This window comes from Hemicordylus capensis, chromosome 5 (assembly GCF_027244095.1).
Source record: "Hemicordylus capensis ecotype Gifberg chromosome 5, rHemCap1.1.pri, whole genome shotgun sequence".
NCBI classification, from domain to species: Eukaryota; Metazoa; Chordata; class Lepidosauria; order Squamata; family Cordylidae; genus Hemicordylus; species Hemicordylus capensis.
The window spans coordinates 247,361,949-247,389,767 of NC_069661.1; the positions used below are offsets into that span (position 1 = coordinate 247,361,949).

Here is a 27,819-nt window from a genome sequence, read left to right on the forward strand (position 1 = left end):
TAGCCCTCAGTTCCTCCAAGGTCCTAGCCCCTACATTTCTTGTCCAGGCTTTCCCCATCACCACAGAGCATGAGGTTTTAGAGCAAGGGCCCCTGTGGGTAATATACAGGGGTGCTCTTATCCCTGGACTTCAGGACCAAAGTCCAGGGCCTCCAAAGCCGCTGGGGCCCCCCAAATCCTCTTTAGTCTGTCCCAGGTGGTGTGGTTGCCTGGTGGAGCATGATGATGCTTAATTTGCAGGGGAGGGGAGGCCTCCAAAGGCCTTTAGGTCCAGGCTCCAAAACTACCTAGATTCACCTCTGGTAATATATATTTTATTCTGCTTCTGTTTGTCTTACAGACTGAAGGATTTAGGTACCCACGCCCTTCATCGGTGCCTCCATCACCCTCTGTTTCTCAGCACAACAGCCCCCATCAAAGCGACGAGGAGGTCGAAGACGAGGATGAGAGATATGATGAGGATGAAGAGGCAGAGAGGGATAGGCAGAACATAAAGTCGCCTTTCTCCCTCAGCACTGTGCCACATGGAAAAAAGAAGCAGCATGGAGAATACAGGAACTGACTGACTCCATTGGCTCATGGCCTCGCATGGGTGCCACCCCTTCCATCGTACCTGTGTCACCTTAAAGGTCAAATGGCTGCAACATGACTTTAGGGGAGCTAAATTTCTGAAATACCATTTTTCTTCTCCTTTTATAAATAGGTCTCATGGTATATTTTTCCTGCCCTCCCTTTTCTGGAGGGAGAAGAAGAACCTTAGCAGCATATATTAAACATTAGGACTGTATGCTGGCTTTTATATTTGAGCCCCATATTTGGCAGGGTTATAGGGAAAGAAAACCACAGCTGCTAGAGTCACTACTAAGCTTGTCACTTTAGAATTTTGCATATGCAAGTATTTTGTGTATGCAAGTGCATTTGGTTTGTATTCTGCAAGCACAGATGTGCTCCTGTCCGCCACTACAAGTTCCTCTTCTGCCAGTTCAAAGCTTGTCCAAATATCTTTTGCTAGTCAGCTAGACTTCAAGCATGAGACCAAAAAAGGCCCCATATTTAGACTCCTTGTAAGCAGGATATATTGAATTGCAAATCAACTTTCGGTCAGTTGTGGAAGTCCCTTAAACATTTTGATACCTCCACTTGTGAATAATATGTAGGTAGCAGGGTTATAGCTGCTACTAAAAACGATGTTTTTCTTGGCAAATGGGCAAAACCAGTGTGCTCTCCTACATTGTTTTTTTTTAAGACAGCATTCTAAAAATATAGATAGAAAAAGCAAAACTGAAAATATTGGCCAACATCCTGGGACCTTTCTCACAATCATGGCTTCCAGGCATGCAGGGAGGAAATCTCATGCAGGGAGGAAGGCTGCTGAAACTTACATCCCTCGCAGATGATCAGTGGGTTTGTGCTGACTGTGCCCAGCACGGACATAGAGTGCCCAGACAGATGCCAGCTGCCCCAACAGCGCGGAGAGTCGGGGGCCGGGACGTATTGTGTGCGGTGCAAGTGTGCAGAGAATTTTGGGGGTTGTGTTGGCACTGGCCGGGAGGCTGCTCCTGTGTCAGCACCATGCGGCGCTGACACACAAGCTTTTAGCTTGGGTTAAGGGCGCACTTGGACTCTTAACTTCAGCTAACAGGTGGGCCTCTTGGGCGGGTTTGCCACTGAGGCACCGCTGGCAGCCACACAGCCGCTGGCTGTTGTCATGCACAGCCAAACCCGGGCTTAGCTGCCTTCACCCAGCCTTGGCTGTGCATAAGAACAGCCTTCCTGACTGAATTAAGTCTTATTTAAATTTAGTAGTCCTTTCGAGCAGTGTTTCCCAATCCTTTTCATCCTGATGCACTCTTACATTTCTTTTAAAAAATGTACACAATGTCCCCCTCCCGCACAACACATATCTTCATTTTTTGAGGCAGAAAACATGCCACTCAAATTTTGTTTGTTTACTTTAGCTTCCTCCTCTTTATTCTTACATAATATTAAAATTCTTATTAATAGGCATCCCTCACATACTCCTTGGGCTGATTCACCTCATAATGCACCAGGAAAGATGCATCAAGTGCATAAGGGAGCGAACCAACTCCAAAAGCAGGGAGTTTAAACTTGATCCCTTATGGACTGGGAAAGACATGTGCATTGTGGGACAAGTCAGTCTCAAAAGTGTGAAGTTTAAACTCCCCACTTTTGGAGCTTACTCAGAGCTTCAGCATGGCACACTGGATGGGAAACACTCTAGTGCTTTAGAGTAACTTTTTAGTAGTACTATGTACTACTAGTAGTACTATGTAGTAACTATGGAGTAACTTAGGGTGTCAACCACTGAAAGCAAAAACCAAATCCAGCCCACGTAGAAAACATAATCGATAAGCTTCCCTCTCACCCAGGATCCCAGACTTTGAAGAGTAGATCTTTGTCTCTAGTTACATACCCTTAATTTTTTATCATAAACCCTTAGCAGATATGTCATCGTCTAAGAGGGAACAATCATCATTCTGTCCCGCATTCCAAGCTCCACCTTCCAATTCTCCTTCAGGACAGATACAGGATATTTGTAAAATCGCTCAAATCTTATATGGACATGCAACTTAATTTCCTTTGTCATCTGGGAAATGTTTAAAATCTCAGTGTTACAAAAATCTAAAATATTACATTTGAATTTCACCCCACATTTTGGGTCTGAAACTCAACTATTTGCCAAGGCACTTGAGGGCATGCTCTTTTACATATGCAAGTCCCTAAAAGTCCACCTCGAAAAATGGAAATTTCACTCAATACTGAAATCTTCAGATATGTGATATTCATCTTCCTGTTTCATTTGAGTTTTGGGCTGTGATTCAAGATTTGAGTATTCAGGCTGAACAAAATCTGTTTTCTCAAATTCATTTCAATCCATGAACTAAGTTCTTATCCACTCTCTTCTGCTCTTGTAAAGGTAAAGGTAAAGTGTGCCATCAAGTAGATTTCAACTCCTGGCGCCCACAGAGCCCTGTGGCTTTCTTTGGGAGAATATAGGAGGGGTTTACCATTGCCTCCTCCCACGCAGTATGAGATGATGTCTTTCAGCATCTCCCTATATCTCTGCTGCCCGATATAGTACCAGCAGAGATTCGAACCGGCAACCTTCTGCTTGTTAGTCAAGCATTTCCCCGCTACCCCACTTAAGGTAGCCTTCTGCTCTTGTAGCAAACATTTATTGAGTCATATGTAAGGTGCTAGTATTCTCAAAGAAGGATATTTGGCAGCCAGCCCTTTACCATCCTCTCTAAGCTACTATGCCAGCTTGCCAACAGAGGGAGCAGCTGCACTGTGGTCAACACAGCAGGTAGTGGTACTGCAGCTGTTAGTTCATCAGGAGTCAGGTGACACAAGGGACCAATGGAGTCCCACCTGGCCCTATAAAGCCAGACTGTGCCCCATCTCTTCTTCAGTCTGAGCCACTTGCCTTCAGTTAAAGACCAAGTTGTTATCATCATACTGTCCCCACCTGACCCTGAGCAGGAAAAGTGGGGTTGAAAAGAAAACAGGACAAGGTGAATTCCTCCAAGAGAGTCTAGAGCAGGAGTGGGCAGTGTGTTGGTAGCCTCATGGGAATAGATCATTGTGCCTGGAAGGCCAAAGAGTATGGGTGGGACAAACCAGACATATATTGGGTTGGTTGTGATCATTTGGACATGATGCAATTCTGTCCATGTTTGAATTATTCAGAACTGAAATGTGTTATCCCAACCACTGCTTAAGAAGCAGCTTTGGCTTCTTGTTAGTTTTTATCATCAGTCTTCCCTTCTCACAGTTGCACTACCCCCCTGAGCCATAATCTAGAAACATCTGAATAATCTAGCCTAAAGGGGGATTTAAGCAAGAATGTTTAAAAGGAAGTCCCTGCTTTTCCCAACAATGTTGCTTATTTTTTTATTCCATACTATGGTCATTCTCAGCAACTTGAAGAAAATCATGTGCAGAAGTATCCTGAAGATTTTGTTGTAAACTGGTGGAGCACAAAAACACTGTGTATTAATTGGTTATCTTCGGTTTCAGACAACATTTATCCATCTGAGTTTGTCTAGATCCACAATAAACCACCAGCGATGATTATTTCTTTCTGGTTTCTGTGTGAATTGAATGAACAAAGGGGTCAGAGGAACAGTTAGGTTTGCTGTAGATCTTTTTACACAAAGTTCAGGAGTGTTACAAAAGAGTTGTTGCCTTTTTACATTACAATGTTATTTTATTTTTTAATAACCAGGAAATCACTTTCTGTTACAAGATACTAGGTTTGTTCACATGACTGTTTGTGGGTGGCTTGGCGGGTTGGGGAGCTTCTACCCCATTAGCAGCACATGACCAGAATTTCTGTTTGGGTCAGCAAACTCAGGAAAGACATGATTAAGCCAGGTGCAATGTTTATTGTTGAAATCAGGAGCTTCAAACATAGAAAGTCCTCCAAGGCCCGGCATGCCTTCCCAGCACCTTTGTGCTGCCAGCAGACTGGAAAAGTCACATGTCATCAGCAGCTGCCCTCTGATTGGCCACGAAGAAACAGGTGACAGACTCAGCCCTGCTGGAGCAGCACCAGCTTCAGGATCATAGAGTGTGCTTTGCAGAGTGGCCGATCCATGGATGGCAGCCTCTTTAGCCACAGCTCTCTATTGTTTCCATGCAAGCAAAGGCCTGTTGGGTCCCAGTGGCTGAACCAAAGAGGTATGTGGGTCCACACCACCAGAGAAGGTAGAAGAGCTCTCCTCTCTTACTACCTTGTTTAAGAGCAGGGAAGCTGGGTTACCTTGCACAATCTTGAGCAACCTGGGCTGGAGGGGTTTTTGTGAGTTCATACGATCATGTAAATGTGGGTAGCCTGCCTCCTACCCTGATTTTTATTATTGTGTGAACTAGCCTGCAAAGTCCTAAATCTCGTGGAGGTAGTAAACCTGGGTTGAAGCTGTACCACTTCATGCTACCAGTGGGGGCGTACATGCACATAGAAAATTAGCAATTAGGGAGAAGGTTAAATTAATAACCTTCTCCTTGACTTGCTAGTTTTCAATTTTCAGAATTATTTTTTCATTAGGGAGCATTCCATCAAGAGCCTTCCTCTACAGTCTGAAAGTAGAGGCCAGACATGGCTTCTTTACCTCATTGAGAATGAGACCTCATACATGCTCACATGCCATGTAGGGAGTGCAGGCAACTAGACCATTGTCATTGCCATCACACAGCTCTTTCTCCTCTTCCCTTTGCTGAGACCACACCGCTCCACCCCTTCCTCTCTCTGCAAGGCAATTTGGAAGCACGTGTTCTCTGTTGTTTCCAGAAGGCTGATCTAGAACCAAAGGGTTGAACAAGGAAGCAGATTCAGGCCAGTCACTAGGAGGAATTGCCTGACTGCAAGAGTTGTTTAACAGTGGAAAGACTTCAGCCCTCTACATCTGCCTCACCCAGTGATGGGCTCTTCTTCAATGGAGGGCCTTGAGAACTCTGCACCTAGACAGCAGACATACAGCTCACCTGGTCATCAACTTCACAGTGGTGAGCTGTATTTATTCTCAAATTATCCAATTTTTTTTCAAAATATGCATATATAATTCCAATAAACATATGCAAATTGTATGCAAAGTGGACACTTTTTGGAGACTATTTTGGTGAAAAGCATCCTCTATTTCCACTTTTCTTTTCTTTTCTTTTTTTGATGGATATCAACTTTTTTCACCATCTGGACCTGGCAACCCTTGACCCAACAAGCCTTCATTTAGGTGTTGTGGTAACAGTTCCCCCGATCCAAAGGCTTTGGATATGGCTCATATCTAACCAAGACTGTTGTGACCAAGATGATGACAGAGTTGGGAAGTTTACTGAATTAAGTAGTAACAGAGGCAAAATGCAAATGGGAACCCCCAAAATACTGAAGCATCAATAGTACAGAATGAGATTACAGATAAAAAGACAAAAGAGGAAAAAATACAGAAAGAACACAAGTTTCAATGCATAGAACCCAAAGCAAATGGTTGAGACTTCAGTCTAGCAAGAGAGCATGCACTGACTTCAACAGGCAACAGAAAGGAAAAGTCTCTTAATTCCTTGCCAAACCTATAATCTCCAAGCCTGGATGAGATGACAGAACATATGACCACTTCCACATGCATCAGTGCTAGCCTGGATCTGCTTAGCCCACTTCTCTTAATGATACACTTTCCTCAGTGCTTGTAGTGGCTGCTGGTCCCCAAAGATAGCCATGCAAAAAACATGAGGAGCATGGGTTAAGTCCCTCATCTCTAAGTGCCACCACCCTGACCCCATTCTCCCCCATCACACTCAGAGCTGCTTTTAAGCTTAAAAAAAAAAAGGAATTCTGATCATAAACCTGCTGTTCTCTTGTCTAGTTTGATCCCAGGGTCCCTATCTTAACTAGATCAGCTATTGGCCACTAACAGAGATACCTTCCATAAATTTGCCTAATTAAAAAAAAAATCTGGTAGTGGCCATTGCCATCCGCCCTTCAGCAAGACTTTTAGGAACATAGGGACATAGGAAGCTGCCATATACTGCGTCAGACCATTGGTCCATCTAGCTCAGTACTGTCTACACAGACTGGCAGCAGCTTCTCCAAGGTTGCAGGCAGGAATCTCTCTCCGCCCTATCTTGGAGATGCTGCCAGGGAGGGAACTTGGAACCTAGATGCTCTTCCCAGAGTGGCTCCATCCCTTAAGGGAAGTGTCCACAATTCTAGTTTCCCACTCATATGCAACCAGGGCAGATCCTGCTTAGCTAAGGGGACAAGTCATGCTTGCTACCACAAGACCAGCTCTCCAAAGCTGTTTATCTCTTGGTGTGAAAAAAGGACTTTGTCTTGTTTACCTACTCCAGAATCTCTAACATTTGCACAGATATCTTTCAGCGGGTAATATCCACACTACAGAACCTCAGCTGGTTTAGCAGGCATTCTTCTTCAGCAGCGAACCTTGGGAACTGTAGTCCTGCAAGGCTATGGTCCTATGCACATTTAGCCTGAGTGTAAGCCCCATTTAACATAGTAGGGCTTGCTTCTAAGTATACACGCATAAGACTGGAAATACCTGTGCAGGCCTATGCATGTATATTCAGAAATAACATTGCACTTTCAGAAAGCTGTTGCACTGAATACTTGTACTAAGTCTGGCGCTTGCATTCCTGAGTAGTGTTCCACTACTGCAAGAATGTGTGCATTTGCACTGTGGTGTGCACCTGTGGCACATCCCATTTGTTTCGAAGGGAACTTTTGTGCAGTTGATCAATTTTGCAAATCCCTGTCTTTTTAGCACAATGTCATGATCTAGAGTCTTTGGAGGAGGCGGTATATAAGAAAATCTAAATAAATAAATAAATAAATAGAATAATCAATCTTCTTGGGCTAGGGCAATTTTGCTCATTATGAAAGTGCTGCGTCCGTCCGGGGGGTTGTTCTCACAACCCTAAACAGGGTTAGAGGAGCACCCAGCCAGGGTGGAAGAGCTGGGCGTGCTCCTGATCAGCGGTTGTGTGTTTGCAAAGATCAAAGTAAAAGTAGGGGAGAGTGGTCATGTGGGAGCTGGGAAGGATGGCTTTTCCTCCACCCCCATACAATGCTGGGGAGAGAAAGTGGGTTGGCCACACCCATCCTACCCAACACCCGGCTGGCTCCCACACAAACACTCTCCCCTCCTCCTACCTTGATCTTTGCAAACACATGGCCACCCATTGGGATTGCACACGGCTCTCCTACCTTGCCTGGATCCTTCTCCAGCCTTGTTTAGGATCACGGGAACAGCCCTAGGATCTCAGTCGAAATCCACCCAGTTCAATGTAACTCACTCCAGAGGAAGTGTGCCTAGTATTCTAAGGACCCCAACAGAACTCTCAGCACCCACACCAAACTACAAATCCCAGCATTCTCTGGAAGAAGCTATGGCAGTTCGATGTCTATAAAGCTGGTTGCTATTTGGGGTGTAAATAAGCCCTAATATTGTCTTCTGGTGAAGATAAAAAGCTCCCCCCGCCACCCTGCACAAATGTTTCATTTTCATAGCTTCTTATAATTGCTATCTAGGCATGCATGGTTGCTAGTCTTTTGCACGTGCATGACTGTTAGTCTTTTTCATCATTTACCCAGATAATACTTGCAAGACGAAAGGGGGTGAGGGGAATAAAGACTGGTGATACACAATATGAGATTAACATCATAATAAAATGCATGCAGTAAAAGAAGTTTCTAAGCTGGACATTGGCCTTTAATTATTTTTGCATTCATCTGCAGGTCAATGCATGTTAAGAAGACATAGTGGGTAACTGAGGCAGGAAGGCTCAACAGATGAATAAGAAGGAGCGAAGTTTTTCTTGCACAGAGCGTCTTTTAGTTCTACTTATACGGCACAAGGCATTTCCCATCTAGTTTTGAAACATTTTCACCAGTTCACTAGGCCATCAGCAACATATCCGGGTTTCTCGTCTGTGTCGTCTTCATCTGCAAAAACAAACAGAGATAACATTATGGTAGCTATAGCACAAACCAGAGGGGATTTGGCACTCATAAACACCCTCACTCCACTCCAGCCCCCAACATACAAAGCCCTAAATGGCTTGGGACCCGGGTACCTTAGGGACCACCTCCTCCCGCATAAATTAGCCAGGATAGTATGATCATCCAGCAGAGGTTCTTCTCCAGTCCCCCCAACTCCACTGCTGTCATTGGTAAAGTGGGTGACAAGTCAGAATAGGGTCTTCTCAGTTATGGCACCCTGACTCGGGAACTCTCTCACCAAAAATGTTTGTCTAGTGACAAGCATGCTTCCTTTTCAGGGCCAGAGGAATTGCTTTGTATTTGCTCAAGTATTTGAGAACATAGTTAAAAACATAGAGCCCTGCTGGATCAGGCCCAAGGCCCATCCAGTCTAGCATCCTGTTTCACACAGTGGCCCACCAGATGCCTCTGAGAAGCCAACAGGCAAGAGGTATGTGCATGCCCTCTCTCCTGCTGTTGCTTCCCTGCAACTGGTTTTGAGAGGCATCATGCCTCTGAGGCTCGAGGTGGCCCATAGCCACCAGACTAGTAGCCATCGGTAGACCTGTCCTCCATGAATTTGTCTAAGCCCCTTTTAAAGCCATCCAAGCCGGTGGTCATCACCACATCCCATGGTAATGAATTCCATAGATTAATTATGCACTGTTTGAAAAAGTATTTCCTTTTGTTAGTCCTACATTTCCCAGCCTTCAGTTCCATGGGATAAGCCCTGGTTCTAGGGTTGTGAGAGAGGGAGAAAAATTTCACTCCATCCACTTTCTCTATTCCATGCATAATTTTATACACTTCTACCATGTCTCCCCATAGTTGCCTCATCTCCAAACTAAAGAGCCCCAGATGCTGTAGCCTTGCCTCCTACGGAAGGTGTCCCAGGCCTGTGACCATCTTGGTTGCCCTCTTCTGCATTCTATTGCTGAACTGATTTAAAGGTTACATTGGTTTTTACTGCTGTCATTGTACAATATTCTGGGTGCCCTTTGGGTTGAAGGGTGGGACAATAAATGTAGTCATCTCTCGCCAACCGCAAGTGTTCCATTCTGGGAAAACTTAACGGTTGGCAAATTCATGGTTGGTGAGCAATTGGAAACGGGGTTAAGGGAATTGCAGTTGTGAAAAGACCGAAATAAAGGGAAAAAATGGGGGGGGGATCACCTGAAATCCCTTTAAATCATCAATGGACAGCAAGAGGGTAAGAGGTGACCCCCAGAAATCACCCCATAACCCCCCAAAATCACCCCATAACCCCCAGAAATCACCCTATAACCCCCAGAAATCACCTCCAAACCATCCCAAATTACCAGTCTTGCCAAACCGTGGATACTTGGCTCACAGTTGGCAAAGCCTGTCACAATTCCCAGTCGCGGAGACTCAAAACTGCGATTAGGAAAACTGCAGTTGGCAAGGGGTGACTGTTCTAACATATATACATACATGGCTGGTTCTCATGATGGTAAACTGATAGGACATATGTCCTACTGTACCCAGCTTTGGGAGCTGGGCACACTCCCAGTTCTTGGTAGTCAGTGAGCAAAAACCAGGTAGGAGTAGGGGGGAATGATCATGTGGGAGGCAGGTGCAGGTTTCAACAGCGACATCCTACCCAGCACTTTTAACCAGCATATTATCCAGGGTGGAGGAAGCGCCATCGGAGCTTGTGTCCGCCTCCCACATGGCCACTTTCCCCTTCTCCTACCTGGTTTTTGCTGACAGATTACTAAAAATCAGGAGCACACACAGCTCCAGAAGTGGGTAGGATGCTTGTCCTGCCCAATTGACGATCATGAGAACAATCCTACATACATGGAGGGTTGCCGCATTAGAACCCAGAGACCCTTTCTTTGCCGTTAGCCTTGCTCATGAATTGGGAGAACACGGTAGCTGCAGCTTCCTTGGTGCTATGACTCCGGATATGGGGAAACCCCACAACCACCACCACAATTGGAGGACATGTGCAGGTGATGAGACAGGAATGGCTCTACGTACATTCCAAATCCCAGGCACCCCAATGCTGCTGAGAGCGCCCCAGGAGAAATATAAAAAATAAAAATATTTTAATTATTAAAAATAATAATGCCTGGAAACCTCAGAGCCAGCACCCCCATTACAACCTGAGGACATGGCCCTGCCTTCATCCTCTGACTCAGAGGAGTGCTTTGAGGATTAAAATATCACCCCTGCTAACTTGGCACAAGTCGCCCCTGCTAACTGGGCAAAGAGGCACCTTTTAACGTGGTGATTCTCTTTATTTAGCAGGGGGAGAGTAACTGGCCCTATCGACCCCCAGCACAGCACCTCCAGTGACTGTTGCTGGTGTCTATCTTACTTTTCTTTTAGATTGTGAGACCTTTGGGGACAGGGATCCATCTTATTTATTATTTCTCTCTGTAAAGCGCCCTGAGCCATTTTTGGAAGGGCGGTAGAGAAATCAAATCAAATCAATCAATCAATCAATCAATATGACATCCAGACCAACAAAGCACTTGCACAATGAACAAAGTTACTTTAGTGCAAGAAGTCAGTGTAGCAGTGTGAGTTCACAGGCATGCTCAAAAGTGCACACTTGCACTATCTTGCAAAATTCCCCTGAAAATTACATGAGGCATGCAACAGATTGCACACCACAGGTTATGCATCTCATTGTGAAAGTGCAAGCATGTTTGCACTTGTGCAACACTAGTCTGGAATTTAAGCTCCAAACTCAACACAACTAGCTAGTGCAACAGCCCTATGCTAGTGTGACACATTTGCACAAGTGCTTTGTTAGTCTAGAACAAGGATTTCTGAAGCATTTTGAGATTTTTGATTTGATCTTTTTAAAGAAAACTTCACCACATTTAAAACTTGGCTGGCATTTAATGTCAGCTTTATAAATAGTAATCCAGCTTGGACATTTGAGGTATGGAAAAATAAACAAAGGGATCCTCCATCAGGCAAACACGCCGTCTTGGGATTTTATGTGAGAGCCAAGAGGCTATTTATGGTTTCACACTATACCAACTACAATATTTAAGAACACTTTAATCGAATTGTGATTGACACCTGTGCATCTGTGGTTAAAGGGGTAATAAAGTCATTCATAGGATGACCAGTTAAACAATTGCAAGCCAATTTACACAATAGAAAGGCTTTGAAAATGATAATTTATTCCACATTTGCAATATATCACAAAGGAACTAGCATGCCTTTACCTTCTTCTTGTGCTTTCCGAAGAGCAGACAGAAACAATGCAGCAGCTTCAGAAAGGGTTAGAGGGTTCGTATTTTGACTGCGTGTTTCTGCAAAGATAAAAATCCAAATGTGTTTTTTCCCCTTTCCTTCCCCCCACTTTTCTTTTTAAAGAAAACTTGCCCCCTCCATTTTCATTACTGGTATTATTATTTTGATTTTCTTTTTAAAGTTCTTACTTTACACTGTAGATTTCTTCACCACCTCTGTGAGGTTGGAAGAGCTTCAGTGCATTCTGCCTTCTGGTAATGGCCAATTATTTTTAACCCCAAAATGCCCTGGGACCTTAAATATGGGCCCTCAATTGAACTGAACCCATTCATCCAATTGAATCCATTCATCCCATTGATTCCCCAACCCATTCACTGAAGAATGAATGGAACCCACACTAAATAGGCTTTCAGTTGGTTCAGATTTTATTCATTCCTAAACAAACGAGCCCTCTTTGGTTTGGGGTTTTCTTCATTTTTTTAAAAAAAGCATACCCGTAGTCTTTACAGTGGTTGCCCCAAGATGTACTAGAGAGGTTTGTGGTAGTGAGCATGAATTGTCCCCTCTGCTAAGCAAGGTCTGCCTTGGCTTGCTTTGGATGGGTGACTACATGTGAGCACTGTAAAATATTCCCCTTCTTAAGGGGTGGAGTCATAGTTCAGTGGAAAAGCATCTGCTCTGCATATAGAAGGCCCCTGGTTCACCCCCTGGCATCTGGGTAGATCTGGGAAAGACTCCTGCCTGAAACCTTGGAGAGCCACTGCCCGTTGCTATAGACCAGGTTTTCTTAACCTTGGCCCCCCAGATGTTGTTGGACTACAACTCCCAGAATCCCCAGCCAAAGGCCATTGCAACTGGGGATGCTGGGAGTTGTAGTTCAGCAACATCTGGGGGTCAAGGTTAAGAAACCCTGTTATAGATAATACTGAGCTAAATGGACCAATGGCCTGACTTGGTAGAAGGCAGCTCTGTATGTTGCTATGGACTATTGCCCTTTTCATTCTAAATGTCCTGCACTGAGCAAGGGATTGGACTAGATGGCCACCAAGGTACCCCTTCCAACTCTATGAGTCTATGTTCTGTGCACAGGGCTGTCCTTAGAGAGCCCTGGCGGGGTGCGGGGCCCGGGGCAAATCAGCCAGTTTAGGGCCCCCTTCCAGTTAATTCTAATGTGGGTTAAAAGAGTGGGGCCCGAGGTGGTCACGCTGCTTGCCACGCCCTAAGGACAGCCCTGTATGTGCAAGCAGAATGACCGCAGGTTCTTCCTTCTTCCAATCTAACGTTCATTAGAATGTCTGAGCCGATCACTCGTGTGTGCAGTTGGCCAGGCATTCTGACGGGGGTGGATCCTGCCACCACAATGCCATACATCCCATTATGTGAAGTCTTTCTGTGCACATAGAGCACATGGAAAGGACTCGTGTGCCTTGAAACACAAGAGGCTACTGTCACTCGTTCTAATGTGGTCAGCTCTTTTTAGGATCATCTTAGTGGAAAGATGTTGAACTTAAGGTGTTTAGATTTTGTTCTGAATGCCTCAAGCATTTGGAGTGGCAGCCTAAACTTTTCAAAAATGCAACATCTCATCTCCAGCTCTTTCAGAGACCCACTGGCACTTACCCAGCTGCAGCCTATCATACAGATCCTTCCTCTGGCTTTCCTCTGAGATGAATCGACGACCCTCTAAAATGTAAGGACATGACACTGAAATAAGGACTGTATCATATGTAGCTTATGTAACCCTGAAAGACACTGACGGCATTCTCACATGTACAGCTTAAATCCATCTATAATGTAAACAGGCTACAGGTGTGTACATTCTATGGGACGGTTCACATGTAATGATTCCCCCCTCCCCACGTTGTCCTGTATGTGTTCATACGTTCAGGAGAACTCTCTGCAGTCAAAGAGACTTGCAGAGAGGCGGGGAATCTGGCTGTGTGGGCTTCGTTCTATCCTGAAGGAAAGCCTGCACAGCCAATAGGAGCCAGAGCAAGGGAAAAGCTTCTTCCCTTAACTTCGGTTTTAGAACGATGAAACTGCATGCCAGCTTTTGTATGTAACACTGGCACAACGATGACAACAAATATTTATATACCTCTTTTTAACAAAAGTGTCCAAAGCAGTTTACATAGAGAAATAACAAATAAATAAGATGGATCCCTGTCCCCAAAGGGCTCACAGTCTAAAAAGAAGCATAAGATAGACACCAGCAACAGTCACTGGAGGTCCTGTGCTGGCAGTGGGTAGGGCCAGTTACTCTCCCCCTGCTAAATAAAGAGAATCACTACATTTAAAAGGTGCCACTTTGCCTAGTTAGCAGGGCACAGGCAAACCGGAGCCCCAGCAGATGAAACTTAGAGTGAACTAAGATGACAAGGCACGGTTTGGGGAGGGAACCACAAATCTTTTAAAATATATATATAGCTCCAATTCCCGGTTTAGACGTTCAGGTTTGGGAATCGGTGGTGAAGGGACCTCCGGTTGCCCATTACTTGTGAACCGGCCCTATATCTTTCTCTTCTGTAAAACCAACATCCACACATAGTCCAAACCACAAAAAATGCTGAAAAGGGCTTCTTAGAACCAAGTTGTATGTGATGCCAGCAGATCTGTGCCTTCAAATAAGGATCGACCCTAATTTCTCATAAAGTGGGATTGAGGCTCGATTTAAAGTGAAAAGGCAGGATGAATGTTTACCATGCTGTCGAATATACATGTTTCTTTTGATGTACACTCCGCTACATTTTCTTTCTAAAAGAAGAGCTGCATCTCACTGGTTAGGCTGCTTGCTTTGCATGCAGAAGCTCCCAAGTTCCATTCTTGGCATTCCCAGATAAGCCTGGAAAATAACCTTCTCTGAAGCCTTGGAGAACTGCTGCCAGTCAGTGTAGACAACACTGACGTAGTATTCTACCCAAAGAAAACCACAGGGCTCTGTGGGTGCCAGGAGTCGAAATCGCCTTGATGGCACACTTTACCTTTAGAAGGACAAATGGCCTGATGCAATGTAATAAGTGGGCTCCCTTAGCCCACTTGCTAGTGATTGTGGGAATAGCTTCAATGTCTTCTTCACGATGAGCCTGACTGCCCATTGAGATCATCCAGGAAGGTCCATCAGCATTGTCACTGACTCATCTGGTGGCTGCTCCGGAATGGGCCTTCTCTGTTGCCACCCCAAGGCTTTTGAATACACTCCCCGCCAAAATAAGAGCCTCCCCATCTCTGACAGCTTTTTAAAAGACTCTTAAAATACATTTATTCACCTTTAACTTGAATGGTTAAATTGCTGTATTATTAACTTGAACTGTTGTTTTAAACTGTTTTTAATGTTCTAATTTCTGTTTTAATTTCTTATGTTTGTTGTAAACCACCTGGAGACATGAGTTTGGGGAGGTATACAAATCTATTAAATAAATAAAATGTTGGCTGGCCTCTCAAAAATATAGAAAGAGAATCAATGAAGAGGTCTGCAAATAAAGATGAGAAAAGACCCACTCTCAGTTATCCCCTTCTCCTTTCAAAGAGAAATTAGCAAAGAGACTTACGTGCACCCTTTAAATAGAGCATTGCCTGAGGAGTCCAGTTTCTTCTTTGGAAATGACTCTTCGTGCCCAAATGAGAGAGAAAAAATGAACCCAGTTAAGAACATGCATAGCTACCTGAAGTTTCTGCACTGTGCATGAGTTTCACTCTGCACAGCTGAGCAAATCAACTCCAACCTCTTCTTACCTGGGGAGCACTCCAGGAATCAGAGATGAAAGAAGCAGAAAGCAACAGGGCCAAGGCAGTGGCTGTACCTCCATGGAGTCCCTGAAATGGGAAAAGCAGCCAGGAGGACTTAGTAACTTTGTCTCCATTGCTAAGAATCCCTCTACTCTGCCCCATCCCATGAGGATAGAAAGCTGCAAAGATTTCCAAAACAGCTTTGCACTTGACGCTTCCTGCACTTCCAGTATCTGACTCAACTCTCTTCATTGGCCTCATCAGACTTGGAGGACCTCTTCAGCTTCTAACCTAAGTCTTTGCCTCTTCCTCTCTCATTTCCCTCCTGGTTGCATTGTCCACATTCCTTTCTCCAGAGGCTGAGCACTTATGACCTGCATAGCACAGCTTCTGTTACCTAGAGACTAGATCCTAGAGTGCAAGCTTTATTGGCTTTTCCAGAATTAAAATGCCCTGGTTGCCACTGGCCTTTCCTGGGCTAAGCCAGGACCAAGGCAGAGATTTTGGAGTGACACAGACCTTGGACAGCTCCACGTGCAGGAGGTCAGCACCTTGGCTAGAGCCTATCAGGCTCACCGGAGCTGGTAATACAACATTAGTTGAATGTTGCTCCAGCAGTGATTCAGAGCAACATTCTTTGGCTGTTGATGCCTTGGCAGATTGTCTTAGCCTAGGGAAGGATCTGTTCTTAATGGGGCACTGCCCAATTTTGTAAGGGCTGACCCCGTCATTACCGGGGGCCTCTGTTAATCTTAGTAAGTCCTCTGACTTCTCCAAGTTGGAGGACAAAGGCAGGGCTGGGGACTTGGGCTATAGTGGGGATACTGATTCTGGTTCCCCTGATTCCCCTATTGGTGTGTGTTTGCAGGTGGGGGGTTTCCCAGCAATACATGGTCACCCAGGGTCTGGGTCACAGATTCTCCCCACCCTGTCTTATTCCCTGAACTGACTGCCTTGTCACTCAAATGGTGGGGTGGCTGGATGACAGCTACTCTAATTGCCCACATAAATAATATAGAGCTTTTTTCCTATAGAGAAGTAGAGGTGCAACAATATCACTCTATTCAACAGTACTTGCCAGTGTCAGCTTTCACTTAAATATTTGAAATCAAGGCTCTTTGTTACTCTAGTCTTTCTCTAGAATGGTGTTCTAATTACATCTGTAAAAGTGTACCATGTGAGATAAGTGAATGACATCCTTCCTTCCGACACCATTTGGCTCAAATACCCCCCCAAGATGTCCCTGAGAGCTATGCAAACCTCAGGGACATATTTTGGGTGGCACAGGGGGCTTTCTGGAGGAAGGAGGTTTCTGAAGAGGGGGCAGAAAGTTTTCTTCAGAAAGAAATAAATCAAAAACTGCTGCTTCCACACTTCATTGGTGCAATTAGTTGGGAAGTTCTGTTATGCTGCCCTCTCACTGCACTGGTGCATCCTTGCTGTGTGTGTGTGTAAGACAGTGTTCTCCTCCCCTCAAAATTCTTGTTTTTATTCCTTTTAAATTGTATGCAGATTACAGGACAATCATATGCATGTTTACAAAAGTCTCTCTGTGTTCAGTAGGGAATATTCCTAGGAAAATGTGCATAGGAGATCAGCCATTCAGTTGAAGTACTGTCTCAATGAGAGAGATTTAAGCATGTGTCCCACTCTCCCATTGAAGTCTTGGGGACTTAAATATGCTTAACACTGGCCATTGTGGCTGGGGATGATGGGAATTGTGATCCAACAACATCTGGGGGCCCAAGGTTGGAAATCCCTCCTGTTGTCTCAGATCATAGCCTTCATTAAAATATTCTCAACATTTAACTTCTATATACATTTAAAGCAATGTTAATTAAAAACAAGGAAATTTTTTTGATTCTGTTGACAAGCCATATTAGATTTCTTATTCCTCTATTATTTAGATTTTAGAGGGTTGGATTTGGATTGAGAAATATAACAGATACAACTCCTGTAGGGAAGTCAAGAAGTCATACCTTGTACCTCATGTTTTCTATACTGCAATTCATTTATCAGTCAGTCACAAACTGCTTATTTAATGTGCCTATTGAAGAAATAGCCACAATTCTAAAATCTATCAGTGGGAGTAAAAGTGATTTCCATTGGTTTCAGTGAAGTATATAAACACAGATCTTACTATGCTGCTACCTATGATTTAATCTATGAGTTTACTGTACACAAACAATCCCTGTTGCATTTCTAGTTAAATGGTAAGAAAAATGCACAAGAACCCCAGTAATTCCTAGAAATAATACACTCCATCCATTAGCAATAGAGAAGAAACAGCTGTTCTTTCCACATACCTTCATTCTTAGCTCCTCTGCTGTTGCGAAGTCTTTGGTAGCTGTATGTCGCCTGGTATACAATACATGGTACGGTCATCATGTAGGAATCCTTATTTAAGCCTTCTATGTTGAGATACCCGCCCCCTTGGAGGCAGATTGGTGTGTTCTAAAGGGACCTCTTGTCAACCTCAAACAAGAAGAAATGGATCAGCTGACGTCTTTTGGAGATGGGAGAGGAGGATTCACAAACCTTCAGGGGAAGTTACTGAAAGGAATAGAAAGATGGACACTTCTGACATGTACATTAGGGGGATGTATCTGCATCACTAGCCACAAACCTTCTCAATAAAGCCGTCACCCTAATGCCAAAAGATCAAGACTCACAGGCATGGTGGGTAGGAATGGATGACCTTCTCTCAGCACTGGTGGCAGTGATGAAATAATATGACCCCATGGACAAGGTAACATATTATCCTCGCTGTGTCCTATGTGCAGATACACTGGATAAGGCCAAGCTTGAATTAATTTCTTTGTCTGTCTGTGTATGTATTTATTTCTGGCACTATTACTCCACTTTTCTATAAAATACTTAAGATGGCTAATTCTTTAAAAACCCAATACAATAACAAACTAATATTGATTCAGTCAGCTAAAACAATGTATGACAGAATGATCAAAACAGCAGCAGCAAGCAAGCAAAATTTGGTTAACAAACTGTTACTAGGGATGTGCATGGAACAACTGGTTCAACAGCGGGAGGGGGGAACTTTAAGGGCAGGGGAGGGTGCACTTTCCCCCGCCACACACACACACACCGCATTTCACCCACAGGCGCTCACTGAAAAACCAGTCCAGCAAAGCAGACGTACACATGAGTGCGATGTACGCATGCACGCGCTACTTCCTGTTATTTCCGGTCTGAGGAGCAGATAGGGTGGCAAGGAGGTATGCTGCCGTCCCACCCCACTGGTTTTTCAGCAAGCACTAGTGGGGAAAGCATGGGGGGGGTTACGTGCACGCTCCCCTGCCCTTAAATTCATCCCTCCTCCACTGAACATTTTGAACTGACCGGTGTTCAAACCTGTAAAAGGGCCTCCGAACAGGTTTGTGCACATCCTGAACTGTTACTGATATCCTGACTAACAACAACAACAACTGTTATACTGTTTTCAACAAAAGTGTCCAAAGCGTTTTAGCAGTAAAAAAATAAATTAATTAATTAAAATAAATTAAAATAAAATAAAATAATCAGATGGGTCCTGTCCCCAAAGGGCTCACAATCTAAAAAGAAACGTAAGATAGACACCAGCAACAGTCACTGAAGGGGTACTGTGCTGGGGGTGGATAGGGCCGGTTGCTCTCCCCCTGCTAAATAAAGAGAACCACCACATTAAAAAGGTGCCTCTTTGCCCAGTTAGCAGGGGAGTTAACAAAGCACCAGTGCAACAGGAGATGAACCATTGCTTTTGAAAATTTCAGCTAGATCAGCTCCACTGCTGGCTCAGGCAAGGGGGGAATTTTGACAACTTTCCTTTGCCCAGGAACTACACCGTACAACTTGAAAATAAGTCCTAAGCATCATGCAGTCCTTTGGGACATATTTTCAGGGGAATGGGAGGTCACTGAAATTCACACACACACACACACACACACACACACACACACACACACACACACACACGAAACATAGGAAGCTGCCATATACTGAGTCAGACCATTGGTCTATCTAGCTCAGTATTGATGACCTACGGCCGCAATAAATTGAATTGAAATAGCTCAGTATTGTCTTCACAGACTGGCAGCAGCTTCTCCAAGGTTGCAGGCAGGAATCTCTCTCAGCCCTATCTTGTAGATGTTGCCAGGGAGTGAACTTGAAACCTTCTGCTCTTCCCAGAGCGGCTCCGTCCCTTAAGGGGAATATCTTGCAGTGCTCACACATCTAGTCTCCCATTCATATGCAACCAGGGCAGGCCCTGCTTAGCTATGGGGAGAAGTCATGCTTGCTACCACAAGACCAGCAGAGCCACCATTGGGCGAACAGGTTCAAAGAACCTGGGCCACCACCAATCAGGGGCCATGAGCACGGCCCCAGATGCAGGGGGGGCGCATGTTATTTTAGTCCCAAACTGAGTTGGCAACGTGGCCAGAGTGACTCTCCCTGCCTTAAAGGCAGGGAGAGCCGCTTCTGGTCTCACTGGCAACGCAGCGGGGCCAATCAATCTCCCTTCCACATGTCTCCATTTGGGAGGGAGACCATACCCCCAGACACGGGAGTGGGGCCAGGGGGCACAGCAGCAGCTGCACATGGGCCAGCCTCCTTATGACACACACACACACACGTTACAGTTAGTCTGGACAGTTAGTTAGAAGACTGGTGCTACACTGGTGCTTCATTAGTTGGGCTGTCAGCCACTGTCCAGAAAATATCAGCTGGAACAAAACTGTCTCTCCTGTCCCTCAAAAGGTGAGTAGTGCTGAAGCCATGCAAAGGTCTCTTGGGAGACTGTTCCAAATTCTGGATGCCACAAATGAGGAGATCTTATTTTTATGCCCACCCACCTGGACAGTGGAGTGATCTAAAGAAAGTTGTCAAAGGTGGAGTGTCGTATAGGTGGCCCTCGTTATTCGTGGGGGTTCCATTCTGGCCTACAACTGTAGATAATGTAACTGCGGATAATGAAACCTTAAGTCAATGGGAATTAGGGGGTTATGTTCCGGAGCACAGGAAAATGACCAAAAAAAATCACAAAAAAGACAGGGTAAGAGCAGAAATAAGGATGGAGCACAGCACTATACCTTGGCTCACTCAGTTCTCCTGTTTTCCCACTCTCCAGCTCCTCCAGCAGTGCCCCCCCCAGCTTCTCCAGTAATGTGAAATCATGATGTTTCCTCACCCCAATGTTGAAGTCCAGCACTTAGCAGCACAAGCCCCTTGGCCTGATTGGTTGGTAGGCTGGCCAAAGAGGAGGCAAGAAATTAAATCCAATTCAATACACACACACACAGAGGAGTGAGTGAGAAGAGAATCAATTTTGAATGGAGAATTAAAATCAATTTTTAATTTAAATTGAATTGTTAATTGTGATTTAAATTAAACAATATACTGTAATTATTAAAATTAAAATTGATTTTTGATTTTTGATTTTAATTAAAAATTAAAAAATCACCAAAATTAAAATTAAATTTATAGAAGTGATAATTGCTTTGTTGTAAACTGCCCAGAGACGTGAGTTTTGGGCAGTATAAAAATATGTTAAATAAATAAATAAATAAAATAGCATCTTAAAAGGGCAGCACAATGTTGCAAGAGGCTTCAGAAAATGGCTCCAAGAATCTCAACAGGAATGGCTCCAAAAAGGCTCCAAAGGGATTGAAAGGTCTCCAGAGAAATGGCTCCAAAAAGCCAATGGAAGCTCCAGAGAAATGACTCCCTAAGGATGCCAAATGCTACCAAATGCTGCTCAAAATGGCTTTTGTAAGCAGAAAAAACCCTCTAAACAGGCAGACCAAAGCACTCCACTGTCCTCCTCCAAACTCTTCTCACAACCCATTGAGCATATGCAGCAAAAGCACAACCTTGTAAGGGTAGAACTTCACTGCCAAATACTTGGGATATGCAAAGATGCGTACTGCAGATAACGAGGTCGGGTATATATTGCCTGATCACAGATACCCGTGTTTCCCCGAAAATAAGACAGTGTCTTATATTAATTTTAGCCCCCAAAAATGCACTAGGGCAATTAGTGGTACATCAGAAATTACTGCTAGGTCTTACTTTCAGGGTAGGTCTTACTTTCGGGGAAACAGGGTACATGAAACTGCTAGTGTCAAAACTGCAGATAATGAGGGTCACCTGTATTTGGGCAGCTTATACAGAGGGAGGCACTGAATTTCAGCTTCCTATTGGGGCTCTGCAAAGCTTCAGTGACTGATTTGTTTTGGAAGAGTTAGCCAGATTCAACCACCAAAACTTTAATTCAGATTCAAACAGGCAAACTGCAGAATTGGTCTAAACTGAAGAAGCCTTGGCTGAATTGGGCTGAAGTACTTCTGAAGCAATTCGGCCATTTTGAACCCTCCCCACTTTGTCTCATCATCATCCCTTCACCCTTATACTTACTTCATGGGTATAGGAATGAAACTAGGCAGGCTATATTTCATCTTTGCTCCCAGTAAGTGTCTGGGAAGAAGCAGTGAAGCAGTGTAAGAAGTAAGAAGCAGTGTCTTTGTTGGCTTCAGTTTTTAAATGACTTCTGCTATGCTTTGTGTTCTTCCCCTGTAGTCCTGGGAAAGGTGCAAGATTTCTTGAAAATTGTAGTCTTTTCTGGGGCTGCAACCCTAGGAAAGGCTACAACTCCCTAAGAAACTCTGTGTCCTAGGATGCTGGGGGAGAAGAAAAATCCCTGGTGGAAGTCATTTTGTGTATTTATTTTATTTTATTTTATTTTTTATTTTACATTTATATCCGGCTCTTTTAAAAACTGGAGCCACAAAATACACTGTTCCCTTACCACCTGGGAGCAAAGATGAAGTACAGCTTGCCCTATCCCCTGTCTCATACCTGGGACAAGAGAATAGCAAAAAAGTTTGGCCCTGAACTGAAGCAACTGCTTTGAATCAGGCTGAAGTGAAGCAGGAACCTCCTTGAAGTGCCAAATTGAACTGAGGTCTGCAAAGAACTGAAGTGCCTCCTGAATCAAATCAGTGCCACAGTCCAAACTTTCTATCTTTTGCAGAAATACTTTATAACTATTTTGATACCCTCATCAGTTTGGCTGTGATTGAAATGCTAGAGTCTTTTACAGAGAGAGATACATGATACAGGTGTTGGCTTGTATACTTGCATACACATCTTGCCGGGTGTGTGTGTGTGTGTGTGTGCAGGGAGATGAAACTTTGTTCACATTCCCAGCTGAATAACATTTCCAAGGAAATTACCATCTTGTCTTCCTCTTCTCCCTTCCTTCCGACAGCTCTTGCTGATGAGTTCTGTGTCAAAAAGGCATTACATCAGACCTGCCATTTCCCATTAGAATTAACATAGGTGAGAGAGTGGCTTTGTCATGTAATCAATATTCTGAAATCAGCTTTGTAGAGAGAAGATCACCAGATCAGCAGGGCCCCTTGTTAAAGGGAATTCCATGCATCCTTTGTTCTGACTGGAAGACCTTTGAAAGGGCAGTGATCTGTCAATCTTGACATGCTCATCATAAAGTTATCCCTGCTCCCTAACTGGGCAAGAGTTGTATTTCAAAATGGCGACTATCTTATATTTAGCTGGGGGAGAGGGGCTGTCCCTATTCAGCCCAGCATGCAGCGTCTCTCCCTTTTGGGAGGCTGAGGTCTCCCTTTGCGTTTCTTTTTCTACTGTGAACTCCTTTGGGACACAGAACCATCCTCTGGTTCATTTTTCTCACTTTCTCCTTCTTTTTGCTATGTAAACTGCTTTGACGACTTTTGTTTAGTCAAAAGGTGGTATAACTATATACCAACTATATAACTATTATAAATGCATATATTAAATTAAATTAAAATCTCATCTGCTATCTTGGTGGCTTTTTCTCTGTTTCTGACTCTGGTCCATCTAGCTCACTATTGTCTACACTGACTGGCAGCGGCTCTCCAAGAATTCAGGCAGGGGTCTTTCCCAGCCCTACCTGGAGATGCTGCCAGGGATTGAGCCTGGGAACTTCTGCATGCAAAGCAGATGTTCTACCACTGAACTCTGGCCCTGTCCCATTGACATCTGCCTGCTCCAATGAAGGCCAGCCTTTTTGGAATGTGTGTCACAAGACAAATCAAAAGTATGAGCTAGTACCACTGTGTTGTGAACCAGAGCAAGGGTTCTCTGCTTTGAGAGCTCCCAGAACCCTCCTGCCTCCCTGTGCTGCAGCTGCACTATTTGTTTCCCATCTGCGGATCACTGGTTCAAAGCCAATGTGTCCTCAACAATGTGTCCAGTGCAGAAGGGGAGAGAGGAGGGTGAAGATTCTTCTCCTCTGCTCCTGATTGGCTGGCTATGTGCTGAAGCTCAGTGTGAAGGAATGAGGCCTAAACCTCATCTTTTTATGAATAGGATTTTATGTTGAAATTGCCTTACTATTTGCTGTACAAGGGGTCTGAGGTTCACAGCACCTGTTCAGCAGTTTCATTTTTGAGGGTGATGAAGTGTACTGTTTTGATTTTGGAGGGAAGTGGAGGCTTGCTTTTATTGGGTAGGTTCTGAAAAATGGAGGGAACTTAAGCTTTGTTGATTGGATAGTTGATTGAATTAGTTTGGTACAATTTGGAGGGCTGGAAAAGATGAGTCCATGTGCAGTAGAAACAATCTAGGGTTGAATCCCCAGAACTGTGAAGGAGAGCAGGACCTGAGGCTGAACAAGAGACAAGCCAGGGGTTTGCTGGAAAAGCTGAGGTGTCTGCAGAGGACACCTCAAAGAAGAGTCCATGTGCAGTACAGGAAGCATCCAAGGGAGAGCAGTTCAAGTTGGAAGAAGAGTGTGCTGGGAAAGACGTTCCAAGAGTGCAGGCTGGAAATAGCTGAGAAATCACTGACAGAGAGTGGAAACTCTCTGGAGAGCTAAATCACTCACAAGCAAGGAGAAACAGTCTAGGGTTGAACCCCTAGAACTGTGAAGGAGAGCAGGACCTGAGGCTGAACAAGAGACAAGACAGGGGTTTGCTGGAAAAGCTGGGGTGTCTGCAGAGGATTCTGAATCAGGGCCCAGTATTAGACAGGTCAGTTTGGATGTGTTTGTTCATATTTCATGTATTCCTTATGCTCATTTGGTTGCTGTTTTTGTATTAATCTTTTCGAGGGAACTATTGGTTTAAAACGGAACTATTTTCAAAGTAAAATTTCTTGTTTAGTTTTAAAAAAATCGTAGCCACTCTCTGTTTTCTCCACCCCATGCCTAAAGCTTTTACCACTCTACTATATTTTTTGATACAACAGAGGGGTTGGAAGGCTGTTGTAGTTGACTCAGCCAGAGAAAGCGTAAAAGTCTTCTTGGTGGCAGCAGTTAAACTCAAAAGTCACGGGGCTGGTTGAGACCAGGCTGTGACAAGTGGTAGCAGGACGGTGTGGTTCATGCATAATACTATCCTCACCCTAACTGAAAATTAGCACTGAGTATTAGGGATGTGTGAACCTGCTTGAGGTCGAACTGGTTCGCCATCAAACTGGGCCTGCTCAAGGGTGAGCCCTCGAGCCAGACCAGGCCTGTTTTGGCTTGACCTCAAGCCAAACCCCCTGGGCCGGCTTGGAGGCAGTTCAAGGTTTTAACAGTGGAATATATATATTTAAACTTACTGCTGAGTCCGGTCGCCTCCAGGTGGTACTGTTGCCCGCTTCATGCAAATAACCTGTGTGTGTGTGTGTGTGTGTGTGTGTGTGTGTGTGTGTGTGTCTGCGTGTCAGCCTTCAAAATGGCCACCACGAGCAGGGAGAGGGCAAAAAAGGCCCGAAAAGAGCCCTAAACAGCCCGAAGAAGACTGGGAGGAGGCCAGTAGGGGGAGGGGGAACCTTCAGAGACTACCCTGTGGCTGCGGTAATTTTTTTAAAAAAATTTAAACTCTTAGAACCCCAAACTGGCTCAAATTTGAGCCGAGCCGGGGATCTAGTTCAGGGTGACAAACCCAAACATGCTCGGTCCAGACTTGAACCAAACTGGGCAAACCAGTTTTGTGCACACCTCTTCTGAGTACTCCCATTGAAATTAATAGAACTAAACTTAACCCATTAATTTCAGTGGGAGTACTCATGAGTACCTTAGTCTGGATGTAAGCCAGTAACTGGAGTAGCCTGTTTTAGAACTGTAACATTTAAATTTGTGCATGTGCACACACAAATGCACACACAATACCTGAGTTGAAGGTAACTTTGTGGGTACTTAGTTTAGTGTGTCAGTAGGGCATATGAATGGATTTCTGAGTCCAAACTGCTTTTGAAATAATTACAGAAGTGGCATTTCCATGTGGGTGTGGTGTAGAGAAGGAATGGATTCTGTTGGAAGGACAATAATTTTAAAAATCCATTTGCTATGCAGAGAGCTAACCAGGTTTATCTCTAGATTATGGCCAGTATCTGTAACATTAATATATCCACTGGGGATTATGGTTAATTGAGAAAGGATTAAGGAAATTATCTCTATAAGAAACATTTGTTGCTTGCTAGGGTGGACACTGAGGCTACATGGTGGGCACCCAAAGCAGGCAAAGAGTGGCACCCAGCTGTTCAGAAGGCATGGAGTAGGGAGAGGGTGTCCCCAAGCATATGTGCTTCCCATGGTGTCCTCTAGGTTTCAGGAGATGGCTCATAGCTGCAGCAAAATCTGTCTTTGAAAAATCTGTGATTTATCTATTATTTATGTATTCATTTTTGAAATAGGCAGGCAGAGCTGCCCTTGCATTTATTCTTGCAAATGCAGAATGCATTTGTTCTCCACTTTTGTAGCTGGTCTCTGCTTTACCTGTGGTTTATATAGAATTGTTTACTTTTACATGTATAGCCTGTGCTTCCTCAAGAAGCCCAGAGTGGGGCACTTGGTTACATTTATCTTCCCAACAGCCCTATGAGGAAGGTTATGCTGAGAGATAAGTGACTGTCCCAGAGTCACCCCATGAGTTTCATGGCTGAATGGGGATTTGAACTTGGATCACCCTGGTCTAGTCCAGCTGTACCACTCTGGCTCAGAGTTCTTTCTTCTTGCTGGTATTTGTTATTAGTAGTATTCACTTTTGAAATAACCAGGCAGACAGAGCTGCCCTAGTGACTTTAGCATGCATTTACTCTCTACCGAAGCAGCCTTTTGTAGCTGGTCTGTGCTTTACTTGTAGCTTGTACAGCTCTTTTCCTGTGTGTTTGTGCTTGTGTTTTGATCCTGCCATGTTAGATACAAATCTACACACTACTGTGGTCCTGTTAAGCACTATAAAGGAACTGATGTTTTTCCATATTTCTCTGTACCTCTGCTGATGAGCAAATGAGATTTGTGTACTTCTAAGCTGCAAATCTACACCTTGCTAGTTATTGCTAAGGCACCCACCTACTCCTGACTCCGCCTTTGCAGCTGTCCACAATTGGCTTTGCCTCCTGCACCGCCCACAGTTGGCTTCACCTCTCACTACCTGTGCCTCCACCAATCACCTGCCCTGCCTAGCACCCCCTCCCCCCAGTCCCAGGAACGGCCAGCCACCACTGCATTAAACAAAAATGGTGAGTGCCAATTAGTGCTACAGACCCCTGGGGCCACTAAAGTAAACCCACTGTTTTATTCGATCCAGTAATCTTTTACGTTTTGCTGTTTAGAAGTTTGTCCCAGTGGAGATCCTATAGAGAGTGTGGGTGTGGAGTCAGGGAAAAAAAGGGAGAGAAAGGTGAAGGAGAAAATGGAGTTTTTTTCTGAATAAAGGCTTAGTTCAATCTACATAAGATTACTTTGTGTTTCTGAGGGAAGCAGCTATAATATACTCACACAAGAGTTTTGGGGAAGGATTCCTTTGGTGGCAGTGGTAGTGGCAGTGGCTTGGAGCACTTCTTGGTGGCTGCACTGGCAGATACCGTTCCTTTTCATCAGGCATCAGGGGTCAGCCACATAAAAGAGCCCCTGGTGGCGCAGTGGTAAAACTGCCGCCCTGTAACCAGAAGGTTACAAGTTCGATCCTGACCAGGGGCTCAAGGTTGACTCAGCCTTCCATCCTTCCGAGGTCGGTAAAATGAGTACCCAGAATGTTGGGGGGCAATATGCTAAATCATTGTAAACCGCTTAGAGAGCTCCGGCTATAGAGCGGTATATAAATGTAAGTGCTATTGCTATTGCTATTGCTATACCCTTTGATAGCCCACCCTGGGCTCTCAGCTAGTGCCCCAGTTGGTCAGCCATTATGCTGTGCATGCTCCATGCCCCAGTTGGCCAGCCCTTGACCTGGCCATGGTCCACATGACATAGGAACATAGGGAGCTGCCATATACTGAGTCAGACCATTGGTCTGTCTAGCTCAGTATTGTCTTCACAGACTGGCAGTGGCTCCTCCAAGGTTGCAGGCAGGAATCTT

At 44.5% G+C, this 27,819-nt stretch overlaps 2 protein-coding genes across 2 annotated transcripts in view; one reads left to right on the forward strand and one right to left on the reverse strand.

Annotated features, from left to right (window-relative positions):
• The window catches only part of GYS2 (glycogen synthase 2), an 86,890-nt gene extending 82,788 nt beyond the window's left edge, over positions 1–4,102 (forward strand). The window contains exon 16 of the mRNA XM_053251206.1: positions 341–4,102. Coding sequence (XP_053107181.1) covers positions 341–562 — 222 coding nt within the window. The 3' untranslated portion in view covers positions 563–4,102. The remainder of the gene's footprint in view (positions 1–340) is intronic.
• Positions 4,103–8,234: 4,132 nt separating this feature from the next.
• SPX (spexin hormone) lies at positions 8,235–17,918 on the reverse strand. The gene is made up of 6 exons (XM_053251438.1): positions 17,782–17,918; positions 15,482–15,562; positions 15,298–15,355; positions 13,370–13,432; positions 11,722–11,808; positions 8,235–8,476 (listed from the first exon to the last, which is right to left on the reverse strand). The coding sequence occupies exons 1-6, from the start codon at positions 17,785–17,787 to the stop codon at positions 8,418–8,420; spliced, it is 354 nt and encodes a 117-aa protein (XP_053107413.1). The 5' UTR covers positions 17,788–17,918; the 3' UTR covers positions 8,235–8,417.
• Positions 17,919–27,819: the final 9,901 nt, after the last annotated feature.

Bases quoted from the DNA above. Each gene is read 5' to 3' on its own strand.
- SPX (XM_053251438.1), bottom strand. The intron at 15,356-15,481 runs GTAAGAAGAGGT...TTGGGCACGAAG, and splicing joins ATTCCTGGAGTGCTCCCCAG to AGTCATTTCCAAAGAAGAAA. The intron at 11,809-13,369 runs GTAAGTGCCAGT...TTATCTTTGCAG, and splicing joins GTATGATAGGCTGCAGCTGG to AAACACGCAGTCAAAATACG.